The sequence below is a fragment of the Scylla paramamosain genome, chromosome 27, assembly GCF_035594125.1.
Source record: "Scylla paramamosain isolate STU-SP2022 chromosome 27, ASM3559412v1, whole genome shotgun sequence".
In the NCBI taxonomy this organism is placed as follows: domain Eukaryota; kingdom Metazoa; phylum Arthropoda; class Malacostraca; order Decapoda; family Portunidae; genus Scylla; species Scylla paramamosain.
Window position 1 is genome coordinate 15,774,409 of NC_087177.1, and position 13,617 is coordinate 15,788,025.

The 13,617-nt window shown below is 42.1% G+C and overlaps 1 protein-coding gene across 1 annotated transcript in view; it reads left to right on the plus strand.

Annotated features, from left to right (window-relative positions):
- Nucleotides 1-13,617, plus strand: part of LOC135114284 (protein Wnt-7b-like) — an 89,751-nt gene that overhangs the window by 65,331 nt on the left and 10,803 nt on the right. Inside the window, exon 3 of the mRNA XM_064030168.1 lies at nt 10,884-11,113. Coding sequence (XP_063886238.1) covers nt 10,884-11,113 — 230 coding nt within the window. The remainder of the gene's footprint in view (nt 1-10,883; nt 11,114-13,617) is intronic.

The window sequence follows — 13,617 nt, forward strand, 5'->3', positions numbered from 1 at the left end:
TTTTTAACCCTACGTATAAATATACTCGTTTATATATCGTAAAAAGAAAAAAATAATAATGTTTGCTTTTTACTTCACGTATAAACGCGTTCGTCTGATTATCACAGAAAGAAATATAAAGAAAAACGAAGCCATTAGATAAATATATTTGGGATTTCAACTCAATATTTTTCTTCCAGAATCACGGAGCCGTCAGACAAACTTTAATGGTTGGCCGATGAAGTCATCGCCAGGATAATCATTACTATTTTTTTCACCAAGCATCGATTACATAAATACTCAGCATTAACATACGCCATTATTATACTTGCGGAAAGGTAAATATCACCTGTACAATCATTCTTTGCATCTGTTTGTTTGCTTACATGTTTGTTCTTTGTCAACTCTCGTCTACTGATGAAGGACGAGTGGTGGGTGCCTGCCACTACGCGTCGCCCTCCTGTCTTCCTCCCTGCACTGCCTCCTTGATTTTAGTAAAAGTACACAACGAAAAGGATTATATGAGTTACTCCTCCTGTTCATTAACTCTTGTTCTAATATAACTGTAAGAATTCCTCCATGAAATCTGTCATCGACTTGTATCTAGGTGTGATTCGGTGTAATTAAAAAGATGTATTAGTAAAGGTTGGCTGCACTTAGCGATTTCATTGCTGGAGGAGTGACTCAGTGCGTGCTACTGTAGGTGAAAGTTAGCCAGCGTAAGGCAGAGAGAGCAGTGAGTATTGTGTCTCTCCAGCCACCAGTGTCTGGTATCAGTGATTCTATGTATGTATGCAACACACACACACACACACTCTCTCTCTCTCTCTCTCTCTCTCTCTCTCTCTCTCTCTCTCTCTCTCTCTCTCTCTCTCTCTCTCTCTCATTGTTTTACGTCTCCATGTTATAATGAGCAATGTCGATGCATACGATTATATTTTCAATTAAAAAGACATGACAACTTGAAGCCTAGTTCAGCAATTAGCCTGTCATGCAGTTGATGACTGGAAGATTAGAGTAGCGCAGAGAAAGGTGTCTTGTAATAGTATATATTTTTCTTATAAGTGTTTCTGCCGTAGTAAACACTTTCTTGGTTGCTTTTAAGTTCACTTCTTCCGAATGAGAGAGAGAGAGAGAGAGAGAGAGAGAGAGAGAGAGAGAGAGAGAGAGAGAGAGAGAGAGAGAGAGAGAGAGAGAGAGAGAGAGAGAGAGAAGGAAAAAAACCTTTACGTGTGTTTATTTTCGTGATGATATCTGGAAGGGCGTGCAGGTCATCCAACAAGAAGTCCTAAGGCGTGTCCTGCGGGCAGAAGGCGAGGCTTACGTCTGTCTTTTCTAGGCTGTAGTCACGTTTCTCGGTGTGGTTCGTCTTCAGGTACATGACGCCCTTTTGCCTCCCAGCTATGGACGGCAGCTGACTTACTCTTAAGGAATGCTGGGAACACTTTATTCTCCTCACAAGAACAGCAGGTAAAAGACACAATTCGCCTGGTTCAGAAACACCACGACGGAGGCTGCTAAGACTGTCTTCACTGCTCTCCGACAGTCAGTTCCGTAACCATTCCGTCATCAATGTTACATATTTTGCCCAACAGTAATGTTTACTATTTAATTACTGCTTGTGCAACAGTTATTGGTATGTGTTGTTAATTAAGTATGGGGATAAAATAACTGCCACCTCCCACTCTCCTCGGTACCCTTGAGCGGCCAGCGACCTGCTGCTTCACACTCTGCACACCTCGCCGCTGCACGCACAGCCACGCGTGTCCGACTGCACAGACTTGGCGTCTTAACAAAGCCATTCATGATTCAGCCAGTGAATCATCCCATGGCTGCTAAAATAGTAAACGCACCGAATGTAGTTTTCACCTTAGCTTTTAAATTAGTAATTTACGAGTTTCAAATAAAAGAAGCTCAATAAATTGATTAATAAATAAACAAACCAATCCTGCCCGGCCCCGGCCTGGCACTTTGCTGGATAAAATTCTGCCACTTTTTTTTTTCTTTTATGAATAACGATTTTTAAATCCCGTCGTGTGTGTGTGAGTGTGTGTGTGTGTGTGTGTGTGTGTGTATGTGTGTGTGTGTGTGTGTGCGCGCATAAGTTTATATATATATATATATATATATATATATATATATATATATATATATATATATATATATATATATATATATATATATATATATATATATAATAGAGAAAACGATCCTGCCTTAGTGACCTTCAGCGTAGAAGGACGGAGGCGTGACCGCCTAGGCTGTCTTGAATTTCATGGTAGCCAGTCAGGGGCGAGGGGATGTCACCGCCTAGCCGCAAGACTCGTGCTCGCTGCCACCACCGTCACCAGCCATTGACTGAACCTCGCACCCCGATGGATTCGCTACCACACTCCCGTCCACACACTCGAGTCAAATATGTATGCACAATTGATTGCCGTTTTCATCAACTGCTGATTTTGTATAATTTCATCCAATAGTGTAAGGAAGAATGTGAAAGTGTTCAACAGGCTTATGGAGACAACAGCAAAGACTGATACTAGTCTCTGATTATTATGAGCGCTTAACTCTGATAACGGATGATGTAGGTACTACTAGTAACAAAATAAGTAAGGCCAAATGAAAGGCAATATGCTAATATACGTAGACCCACACATAAAAAGAAAAAAAAATGTGGGATTGAAAGGAGGACAGAAAGATAATGCATTGAGATGTTTGTTTAAAATTTTCATGAAATCATCCAACCACATCGACCCAACGTTGTTGGGATCACTCTGATATGCAAATAAAGCTTTCGAGGATCCTCAAAGACTGACGTTGTAGTGCTCACCTTGAAATAAAGTTGAAGTATTTATAATGTCAGCCATGATCCGTGAGGGTCATGACGTGATCTCCATAATGGCAGCACCATCCCGACCCTCCGTCCCTGCTACCTGCTGCTGCTGCCCGCCCATACGTCACCGGATTGGAATTGATTTGGATGTGGGTGGGTTTTGATCACTGTCTCAAACCCGAAATGTGCGACAGATTAAACTTTTGTTATATTGATGCATATGAAAATGAACCATGTCTGAAAATTATACACATAATAACTATTGAAGTTTACTATGCACACACAGGGTGGCTTCCTTATCCTTACATAATTTACGTGTTTACATAATGAATCTTAAATATTATAATTTATACAGGATTGTGCACTCAACGTTTTGTTTATCATCGTTGGCTTATTGTTTATTTTGTTTTTTTCTGTGATTGTAAATATTCATAGCTAATCAATTTATCTTTGCTTATCTGTGTTTGTCTGTCTTTCCGTCTCTCTGTATGTCTCCCCCTTTATCTGTCTGCCCGTGTTCTTATGCCTTTTTTTTATTCGGGGGAAGGAGCTGTGTTCTCTTGAATTATAGTTTAAAGAATTTTCTCTAAAGATCTGTTATCTTAATATTTTTCATGTTTCATATAATTCATGGGTTTGATTCGCGCGCCCGCTCTTGTGTGTGTGTGTGTGTGTGTGTGTGTGTGTGTGTGTGTGTGTGTGTGTGTCTGTGTGTTTCGGATTTCATTACGTCTATTTTTTTCTTTGTTGTAGTTCTGATGGTTTTCGTCGTTCAGTTGCTTTTATCTTGCATCCTTTTCCTCAATTCTGTAGCTGTGTTCTATCCTCCCTCCGGCTGTCGGTGGTTGGTATGGTTTTGGCCCTGGTGGTGGAAGAAGTAGTGATAGCGGTAGTAATGACAGTGGCAGTGTTCGTGGTACTAATGGCTGCGCTAGTGATGGAAGCGAAGGCGGATGTGAGGGTGCTTGATATCGTGCCTTGGCAGGCATGGCCCAGGAACAATTCAGGCTGTGGTGGCGCACGTCCAGCGGTAAGGTAGGCATAGACACAGGCTGGACTGGAGGAACGACAGTGTTGGGAGCCAACTAGATTTCCATCAAGCGCTATTATAAGGACTATTTCTTACTTTTTTATCTATGCAAGGCAACAGACGTCAAAGACGAGTGGAGGAGGGTGGAAAGAAAGGCGGGCTTTGTTTGTTCTGCACTAGAGGCATGAAGTCTTGTGATGGGGATTGTGCTGATAGAACTATACTGAAGCTGCTCCTGGTTTGATGGAATTATTAAGGAGACTTTTGCACTCAATAAATAAGGTTATCTTTACTAAAACAAGAATTAGAATCTTGCCTTCACTTTAATTTTGTTGTTGTGAAAGATATGTTGTTATTGGTTCTTTAGATTTAAGTATCAAGAAAACCTTTGCTCTTGTTAATTTATCTCATGAAATAACCTCATTCATTATTTTTTTTTTTTAGATGTAGAATAAAAATGTTAATGCATCAAGACCCCATCGCTTTAGTCACTACTTGGTGCCCCATAGCACTTATCCATAAACTGTCGCCGGCTTATGATGTCTCAAATATCTTCCGACAGGATGAGGTAAAAGTTTAAAAGGAAGGCAAAAATACATAAAGTATTAGTAGAAATATTCATTTACCGCAATATAATATTGTTACATTGTTTATACCCCAAGGAAGATAAAAACTGTAATGTTATATTCTGAAAACAATCTGACCTTGGAAACTGTATGGTGGCGTCGTTTCATTGCGGTCAAGTATAAGTTATAAAACCACGCATGGTTCAGTTTTCCTCATTCATTCGTCAAACAAACTAATCAGATGACATCAGTAAGCGCACAGCATACACAATGAACTTCTCGTCCTCATTAACCAGTAGTGTGTTGTTAATCACTGAAACCTCGTTGCTAATGAAGGAAGATATACATACACTAATATGTGAATGAAAATGAACTTTCAAACACCAAGCAAGAATCTATTTGTTTTACTGCTTCAATTATTATTGTTGCATACACGTTTTTATTGCTACAGGGTGTCTCATTAGCAGTGATATAGAATAGGATGCAAAAAGAAAGGGTTGGGAGGACGAACAGTAACAGAGAAAAAAGAAGGAAGATAAGAAAAATTGACTGTCGAAAATGAAAGCGAGAAAGAGGAAGAACAAACACACCATAAGAATGAAAAAGAAGAACAAATAGCGAGAAACAGAAACAAATAACTGAAACTGAAACAGGAATCAGGAGAGTAAGAAGAAAAGAAGGAGGAAGAGGAGGGAGAGGAAAGAGAGAGAGAGAAAAAAAAAAGAGGAAGAAAGAAGAGAAGAGAAGAGAAGGACGATGTTCAGTCGTGCAAATAGCCAGAAGAATTTGAATATGTAAACACTGTGTTGTAAGGAAGTTATTGTGTTGAGGATGAGATACGATGATGCAACATATGCCTGCCACCCCTACACGGACACACACATTTCTATACCTACAGGGCACACCACAGGATCCCTTCACGAACGCAGATAGACCACAGCACTTTTATCACACAGACATTACAGCCCCGCCATAATACCCGAACTTTCACACATGAAACGCAACCACACCACACCAGTACACCATCCCTTACACACGCACAAGACACTCACCGTTTCCTTGGTAACACAAGTGGCATCCCAAAGTAAACAGTTGCAAGATACAACGCCAATAAAAACCTTCTGCATTAACATGGCCGATCGCCTCCTCCCTCTCATCATCCTCCTCCCTGTTTTTCTGTTCTCTTCTCAGGTCTCACCCTTCTCATCCTCCCCCATCCTGATTCCACTCTACTGACCTCTAACCCTGCCACTGCTCTTCCCTTTTCCCCCCTTTGCCACCATAGCTGCCACTTCTCACGACATGCTTCCTCTTTATCTTCTTCCTCCTCTTCCTCATCATCATCTTCATCATCATCTTCATCATCATTGTTGATCATCTACCAGAAGTCTAGCCTTATCCTTTAATTAAAATTAAATAATTTTGTTTATAGCAGAAATATATCTAAGCGAAACAAACGTAACTACAAAGCATGTATTTTTCTCTTAATCATCACTGGAATATTTTTCTCGATGTACAGAAAACTTGTGAAAATATTCAGAAGTATTTTGTAAAAATATTAAATATTAATTCTGCTTCCGTAACTTTGCCAATCAGTGGCTGGGTGAGAATCATCCTCATTCTTATCTAACTACTTATCTTCTGATTTTTTTTTTATGAGCCAATGCAGGACTTACTCATTATGAAGACAGTGTAAATCTTACAATATTTATTGTTCATGTTTTTGTTAATTGTCTTTGGATCAAAGATAAGTCCTGTAAGTTGATAAGCAGGAACGATTATTATGAAGTGGCAGAGTGGAAGTAGTGAGGGACGTTGTCAGGTGAGCAGGTGAGCAGGGACAGGTTAAGCAGGTCATGTTCCACGGTGGTCTTGTAATCTTGTAATGAATTTGCCACACCTTATAAGCATCGCCTTAGAAGTGTGCAGATGCTGCTCGGATTCTTATTGAAATATTTATTGCGCTACGGCGTCGTAACAACGATGTCATCATAGCGTCGACTAGGGTTATGAGAGAGCGTTACCTCTCCCACCGAGAGACTACCATGAGCCAGAATCAAAGTCGCAGTCCTTAGGCCGCGAATCGGGCACTGCATCATAGTGCCACAGGCAAAGGTTTCTAAGCTGCATGCAGTCTGCTACCTTCCCCCATTGCCCATTATATATTCTTATGGTAAGGTAATTACCTTTAACAAATATTTAACTCAGTAACCAATGTGTTATAAATATTGAAAATATGAGCATCGGGAAGGACAACCAGCTGTGGTTTGCTGTTGTAACACCCTCGCATGACGAAGGTGAGTCCGGTCTCTGCTGCCTCAGATCCTCACTCACACTCACGGTATCAGTCTTACGGTGGAATGTGTTGACTATTTTTCTTCTCTCTCTCTCTCTCTCTCTCTCTCTCTCTCTCTCTCTCTCTCTCTCTCTCTCTGAACGTCTGTGTTTAACTTATTTTCATGCTGTACTCATATATAACTCATATTAAGATGCAAAAATATAAATAGAAAACTCCTCCTCATTGTCTGATCTAACATCACGCACAGCAAGAACTAGTGCATAATGGAATACCAACTTTAACTATGTTATCCAAAAATAACAAAATGTTGTCAAACCAGCGGATCTATTCCTTAATCTTTGGAATGGTAGAATTCCTTTACTTCATAATTATTTTTGGGTTTCAGTGATCAGTACAGATATATATGAACGCGAGGAATTCCATGAGCGTTTCTAAGGCGTGTTAACAAGGAGCAACAGCTGCGGTTACTGATGAGGGGGCGGAGAGCGGCAGCTGGCAGTGACCTTGGGTTGGGCGCTGCGGGGCTCCTCACGTGCTGGAATTTAGTGATATGCAGGGACGTGTCTTGGCCATCTGGTTATCATTCAAGTTCAGTTCGTCTAAAAACTTAAACAGAGGGTATCGAAGTGGAAATATAGCTGTAGCAAAGTGCATCTTACTAGCGAGAGACAGTCTAACGAATTAACTAAAACAAACACGATCACTCTTATTAATGTCTCATTGTATATATTGATCTCAGGGAGAATGGTCACATTCAAGTCAGACAGAGAAATATCTAGATCTCTTTATGCATGTAGATGCATACTTATATGTCGACACAACAGAGCAACCGGAAATAAGGCGTGCACTATGTTTAAGGTTGCTGCTACATGTAAGTACAACTGGTGCTTTGTAAGAATCATTCCAGCTTCATTATACATTATACTGCAAGAATAATGCACAGAAGAGGCCAGTTCAGCACGTCACGTGTCATGTCATGTGAGCCTCATTAACGATATCAAGAGATTATTAACTAATCATGGGTCGTCCTTTCCTGGCAAGCAAATAACATCACCGCGCCAAGAAATAATGGCCGTCTCTTGTGACTGACCTACTGGAAACAGTTTGTCGAGATATTTGAGGGAGACAGGGAGACGTCGCCTGAGCTGAGATACAGGTACCCTGGACACTCCTCTACAACATGTTCCGAGGCTAGGCTACACGTGCCCCCAGGCAAATTCAAAACAATTTTCTGACGTTGCTGTAGTTCTGTAATGCCGTTTCTTTGTGGCACAGCTGAACTGGGCTTCCCGAAGCTTCGTCAGTATGAGAATGCACAGGCGACTTCACTAATCAACAATCATTAAGGGATCAGAAATTCACCACCACACAACAGTGTAGCAAACCAATCCATACACACGACTCGCTGTCTGTCAAGGAATTACATTACACTGATTTAAGAACAAAACCTGGCCAATGTGTAAAGATGATGGTAGATAACCAAGACGATATGTATATATATATATATTTTTTTTTTTTCTTTTTAATGTACTTCAAGAAATGGAGTTATTCATTCGGTGGGGAAAATAAATGAAATATGATAGCCTGTGGTGTGGGAAAGTAATGGGAATCTAAAGGAGACCGCAGAAAATACATAGCTACATTATTATCGCGCCCATCTCATTCACCTGACTTTACTTCTTTCACGACTATTACCATAAAATATCTTTCCTGACTCACTGATGTGACGTAACAAACACGATAACACAAAGTTTACATATTGGTGAGTCCTGTGTTAGAACAATTTGTAGCCGTCTCCCACCTGACCCGCCGTGCTCCCCGCCGCCCTCGCCCAGCCACGGGAAGAACAAACAAATGAGGCGTCCTGCGACCAGGATTGTCCAAAATAGGAGAAAAGAAATTCATTACAAATTCATGGAGGAACACGAGGAATGGGTTTTGTGGGAGAACAGGCGGTCCAGACGCGATGATGGGAGACACTCTCTCTCTCTCTCTCTCTCTCTTTCTCTCTCTCTCTCTCTCTCTCTCTCTCTCTCTCTCTCTCTCTCTCTCTCGTCGCAATAATTATTTAATAATATACTTGCAATTTGCTCCTCCTGGTTTCACAGAGAAGTTAAAATATAACAAATATATCAGTTACACATTCATTAATTACACGGGCGGTATATCTTTGGGTCATGGGATACACCTGAGGAAGCTGAAGCCATGACAGGGCAGATTAAGGTTAGTTTTCCAAGTAGGAGGCATAATCATCCATTTATGACCTGTGACTGTGACGCGACTGTGCTGAAGAATTAAGAACTGATATCACACTATCTTAATTTGGATCTTCCCTGTTCCCTTACATGGTCGACACAGACGGATGTATGGATGCTGCACTGTAAGATGGACGCAGTTGCAGGACTGCGTTCACTGTCAATTGTCTGTTTACGTCGCTACCACTGAGTATCGCTTGAAATTATAAGATGGTGAAAGACATCTTCTGTCTCTCTCGACTCGTGGAAAGTCAATACATCGGACTCCGTTCTTACATACATCAAGATGGGGATGCCTTAATTTTGCTGTATTGAGTAACTAGTTTTGATCAGGAAGTCAATTATTTGTCTTGGTGTAGCAATTATGTCATGAATATATGAACAGTTTGTGAGAGAATGCTTTATCCGTAACCACGAGTTGTGTTTGAGGTGCTGGCTAAGGATTAGAAGGGTATGGAGGAGCAGAGCGCGGAGGAAAATAAGCATAGTCTGTGAGCTAGGAAAATCTTGTAGGTGCTTCAGGCGAATAGTGTCCTTTGCCCCGTTAGGTGTATTGTATGAGATGGCAGTGGTGTGCTCCAGCCTCCAGCTTGGCATTACCTGAACCTGCGTGAGAAACGAACATGAACGACAGAGATGGGCGAGGCCTGGCGCAGATCTGCCTGGGGCGTCTCCCTGGCCTCGCCGCCACGTCGGCATTCTTGCTGTATGAGCGTATGGTGACTGGGTATATATACTATTTGTTTGAGGATACGTGATGATATTAATGTGAGCGATCAAAAAAGTGAAGATAAAAGATGAGACCAGAAAGTGATACAGAATATAGTATAGGTAATAGACAGCTGTGGTAGAGCTCTTGCACTTGACCAACTCTCCTCTTATGCTAATCATGATGTAGATTTTCTCCCTCGCTTGACACGACACCAGAGGCTGACGCAACACTCCCAGCAATCATGGAGTTTCACGGCCACTAAGTATAGGGCTAACTTCCCTTCTCATTAAATCGAACAACTTCACTCGCCGGCATCCTCGGGGCGGTCATCTGTCCGACATCCCAACAATGCTGATTACACGCCACTGGAGCCTTTCACACGCCCCGCTGAGCTCCGTCGTTTCACTTAGTACAAGAAGTCAAACTACTGAAGCCGCTGATGCTAAAATGATTTTGTAGTATAGGTAAATATGCTTGTTTGTTAATTTCAGGAAACGAACGTCGCTCTTCTGTAAGGTATCGCTCTTTGAAACATCCCCAAGTCAATAAAGTTATGATTGATGTCTGATCCTTAATGTAATGATGCCTTGTTCGATGCCGGGCCTCCGAAATAACCTTTTATGAGGGCATGGGTGATGAGATGTTTTGCGCCAGATAATAATGATTACAACGATAACGGCTACGAAGACGACGCCGACCACTATGATGATGATGATGATGATGATGATGATGATGATGATAAAAGTATTGCTTCCAAATACTAATGCAGTCATATTTATATTTTTTATTTTTTTTATTTATTCATTTGTTTATTTATCTACTTATCTATCCATTCATTTATTTCAAGTAAAGGATGCACGAAGATGACCATATGACCATAATGTAATATAGTATGCATGCTCGTTCAGGAGATAAAAGAAAAAAATATATATGTTATATATTTACATGTATTAGTATGAATTACACGTTGTCTTCCTATTACTTTAATTAAAACACCAATTATTTTTTTAGTTGGAAATAGAGAAGAATACAGTTATACGGTGCATGTAGGCATCATGTGTTTGTGTGGAATACAGGCTGCGTTCCTATTACTTCGTATTAGATAGTGCAGCTTATCACAAACAGCCTTACAAGGGCCAACAAGTTTACAGTTTTGTTCTTCCTCTTTATACGTCATAATACTAACCTATGTCTCTCTCTCTTCCCCAGGGCGGTGTCTTCAGCAGGGGTCCTGGGCGCCCACCTGCTGTGCTCGCGGTTGCCCGGCCTCACCCCCCGCCAGAGCCGCATCTGTTCGCGGGCGCCTGACGCCATGGTGGCCATCAGCGAGGGTGTGCGGGCGGGCCTGCGGGAGTGCCAGCGCCAGTTCCAGCACCACCGATGGAATTGTTCCCTCACCACCACTGGCACCAGCGCGTTTGGCCACGTCGTCCTCGTGGGTCAGTGAGTGTGGTCGGTTGTGGAGTTCTCTTAGTGTGTTGTTCACTCTCCTCTTGGTTTTATGAATATCTGTTATACTGTTTACTGGCAGGAAAATGTTATCATAACTATTACGCCCACCAGTAGCACACACACACACACACACACACACACACACACACACACACACACACACACACACACATACATATGTCAGCCGTCAGCCAAAAGTTAGTCGGTTGTGAAAATTATGCAGTATAGGTGTTCCTTCCTTCCATCGTTCCACTCTTATCTCCAGAATTGAAAAAAAAAGACGAAAATTCTTAATATTCGTTTCGTCGTATTTTTCGCGCCACCTGCGAGTGTTACATCGCCTGTGTCCGCGAGAGCAGCGAGAAGGGGAGCGGAGACTTAAGTCCCGTCCTGCACCTCAACACGAGATTAACCCTTGCGACATATCAGCACATCCCCCACTCCCAGGGGTTGTCGTGAGGCTCTCAGCAACCATGTCTCCATTATTCTCCTGCCACTAGGCGAGGGTGAGAACACAGTCCCACACAAGGGTCGGCCCGTCCCCTCAACACGTGCGTACCGCTTCCTCTCTGTGGCTTTCATCGCTCCCTCCGAGGCTCCCTTTTCCTCTTCTTATCTTTTCTACTCCCAGTTCTGTTTATTTACGTAACAGCGAGTAATCCTCCTTTTTATTTCGGTGTTCTTTTTGTTGGTGGATGAGCTACATCCCTATTCAAAGAGGGTCCATTAGCTTTACCGGGGCTCTCACGATACCCTTCCACTCTCCTCTTCCTCATGCCTTTGTCACATCTCGTATTGGAGACTCCTCTCAAACCCTCTTACCGGCCAGTGTAAGCATAATTGCCTGTAGCAAATTTGACATTAGCTTCACGTTCAAAGCCCACAGAAAGTTTTAACTATTCCATCAATGGATGGTCGGCATAGCATCAAACTTTGTACAGGCGGAGAAGAGGACTACACGCCCTCGTTGAAAGAGCATTGTGGGTAGTCAATGGAGAGAGTCTTTTGTGCCACCAGTCGCTACAATCACTTACGTTATATACACGATACATATTCGTGGATGATTCCTTTCTAACGGAGGGGGATCGCACACAAAAGCCTGGCAGTGAGGGTCTCTGCTCGTGGCTATTACCTTACAAAAAACCAAGGAGAGAGAGTTGAGCCCGGGAAAAGGGGACCTGAGGCTGAATCAAATCATTTGTCGCATCAAGGGGCGTATCTGGTGTGTGGACGTGAGCACAAGGGAGCAGCCGTCCTTCCGTGCACCCGATGGCGCAGTGGATGTGTACATACATAAGTGTGTGTGTTGCTGGGACCAATGTGGTGCCCATAATGATTATGATAAATATAAATGAATGAAGTTTATCTGAAAACCAGAAACCGATTCTATGTTTGCATCTGTCTTTTTTTTATGTAATAGGGCCACCAGCCAAGGACAACAAAAATAAAATAAATAAATAAATAAATAAAATACCCACTTATTGCCACTTGCCATACAGGTGTCAGTTACGATGGTAATAAAAAAAGAAAAAAAAAAAAAAACAGAATAAGTGTCTTGAAGCCTCTCTCTCTTGAAAGAATCCAAGTCATATGAAGCAGGTAATACTGAAACAGGCAGGGAATTCCAGAGTTTACCAGAGAAAGGGATGAATGATTGAGAATACTGGTTAACTCTTGCACTAGAGAGGTGGACAGAATGAGGATGACAGAAAGAAGAAAGCCTTGTGCAGCGAGGCAGCGGGTGGAGCAGAGGTGTGCAGTTAGCATGGTCAGAAAAGCAACTAGGGGTAGAAGATAGCAAGAGATGCAATATTACGGCGATGAGAAAGAGGTTGAAGACAGACAGTTAGAAGAGAGTTGGTAAGACGAAACGCTTTTGATTCCACCTTGTCTAAAAGGGCGGTATGAGTGGAAACCCCGCCCCCCCCCTCCCCGCACACGTGAAGCATACTCCATACATAGACGGATAAGGCCTCTGTACAGAGTTAGCAGCTGGATGGGTGAGAAAAACTGGCGGAGACGACTCAAAGCACCTAACCTCATAGAAGCTGTTTTAGCAAGAGATGAAATGTGAAGTTTCCAGTTTAGAATTATAAGTAAAGGTCAGACCAAAGATGTTCAGTGAAGAAGAGGACAGTTGAGTGTCATTGAAGAAGTGAGGATAATTGTCTGGAAGGTTGTGTTGAGTTGATAGATGTAGGAATTGAGTTTTTGAGGCATTGAACAATACTAAGTTTGCTCTGCCCCAAACAAAAATTTAAGAGAGATCCGAAGTCAAGCGTTCTGTGGCTTCCCTGCGTGAACTGTTTACTTCCTGAAGGGCTGGACGCCTACATCAGCCTAAGAGTGGATAGGACAAGAAGTTTGGTTTAGAAGATCATTAATGAATAATAGGAAGAGAGTGGGTGACAGGACAGAACAATGTTAATAAACTTAAGAGAAGAACAGTGACAGTCTATCATAGCAGCAATAGAACAGTCAGAGCGGAAAC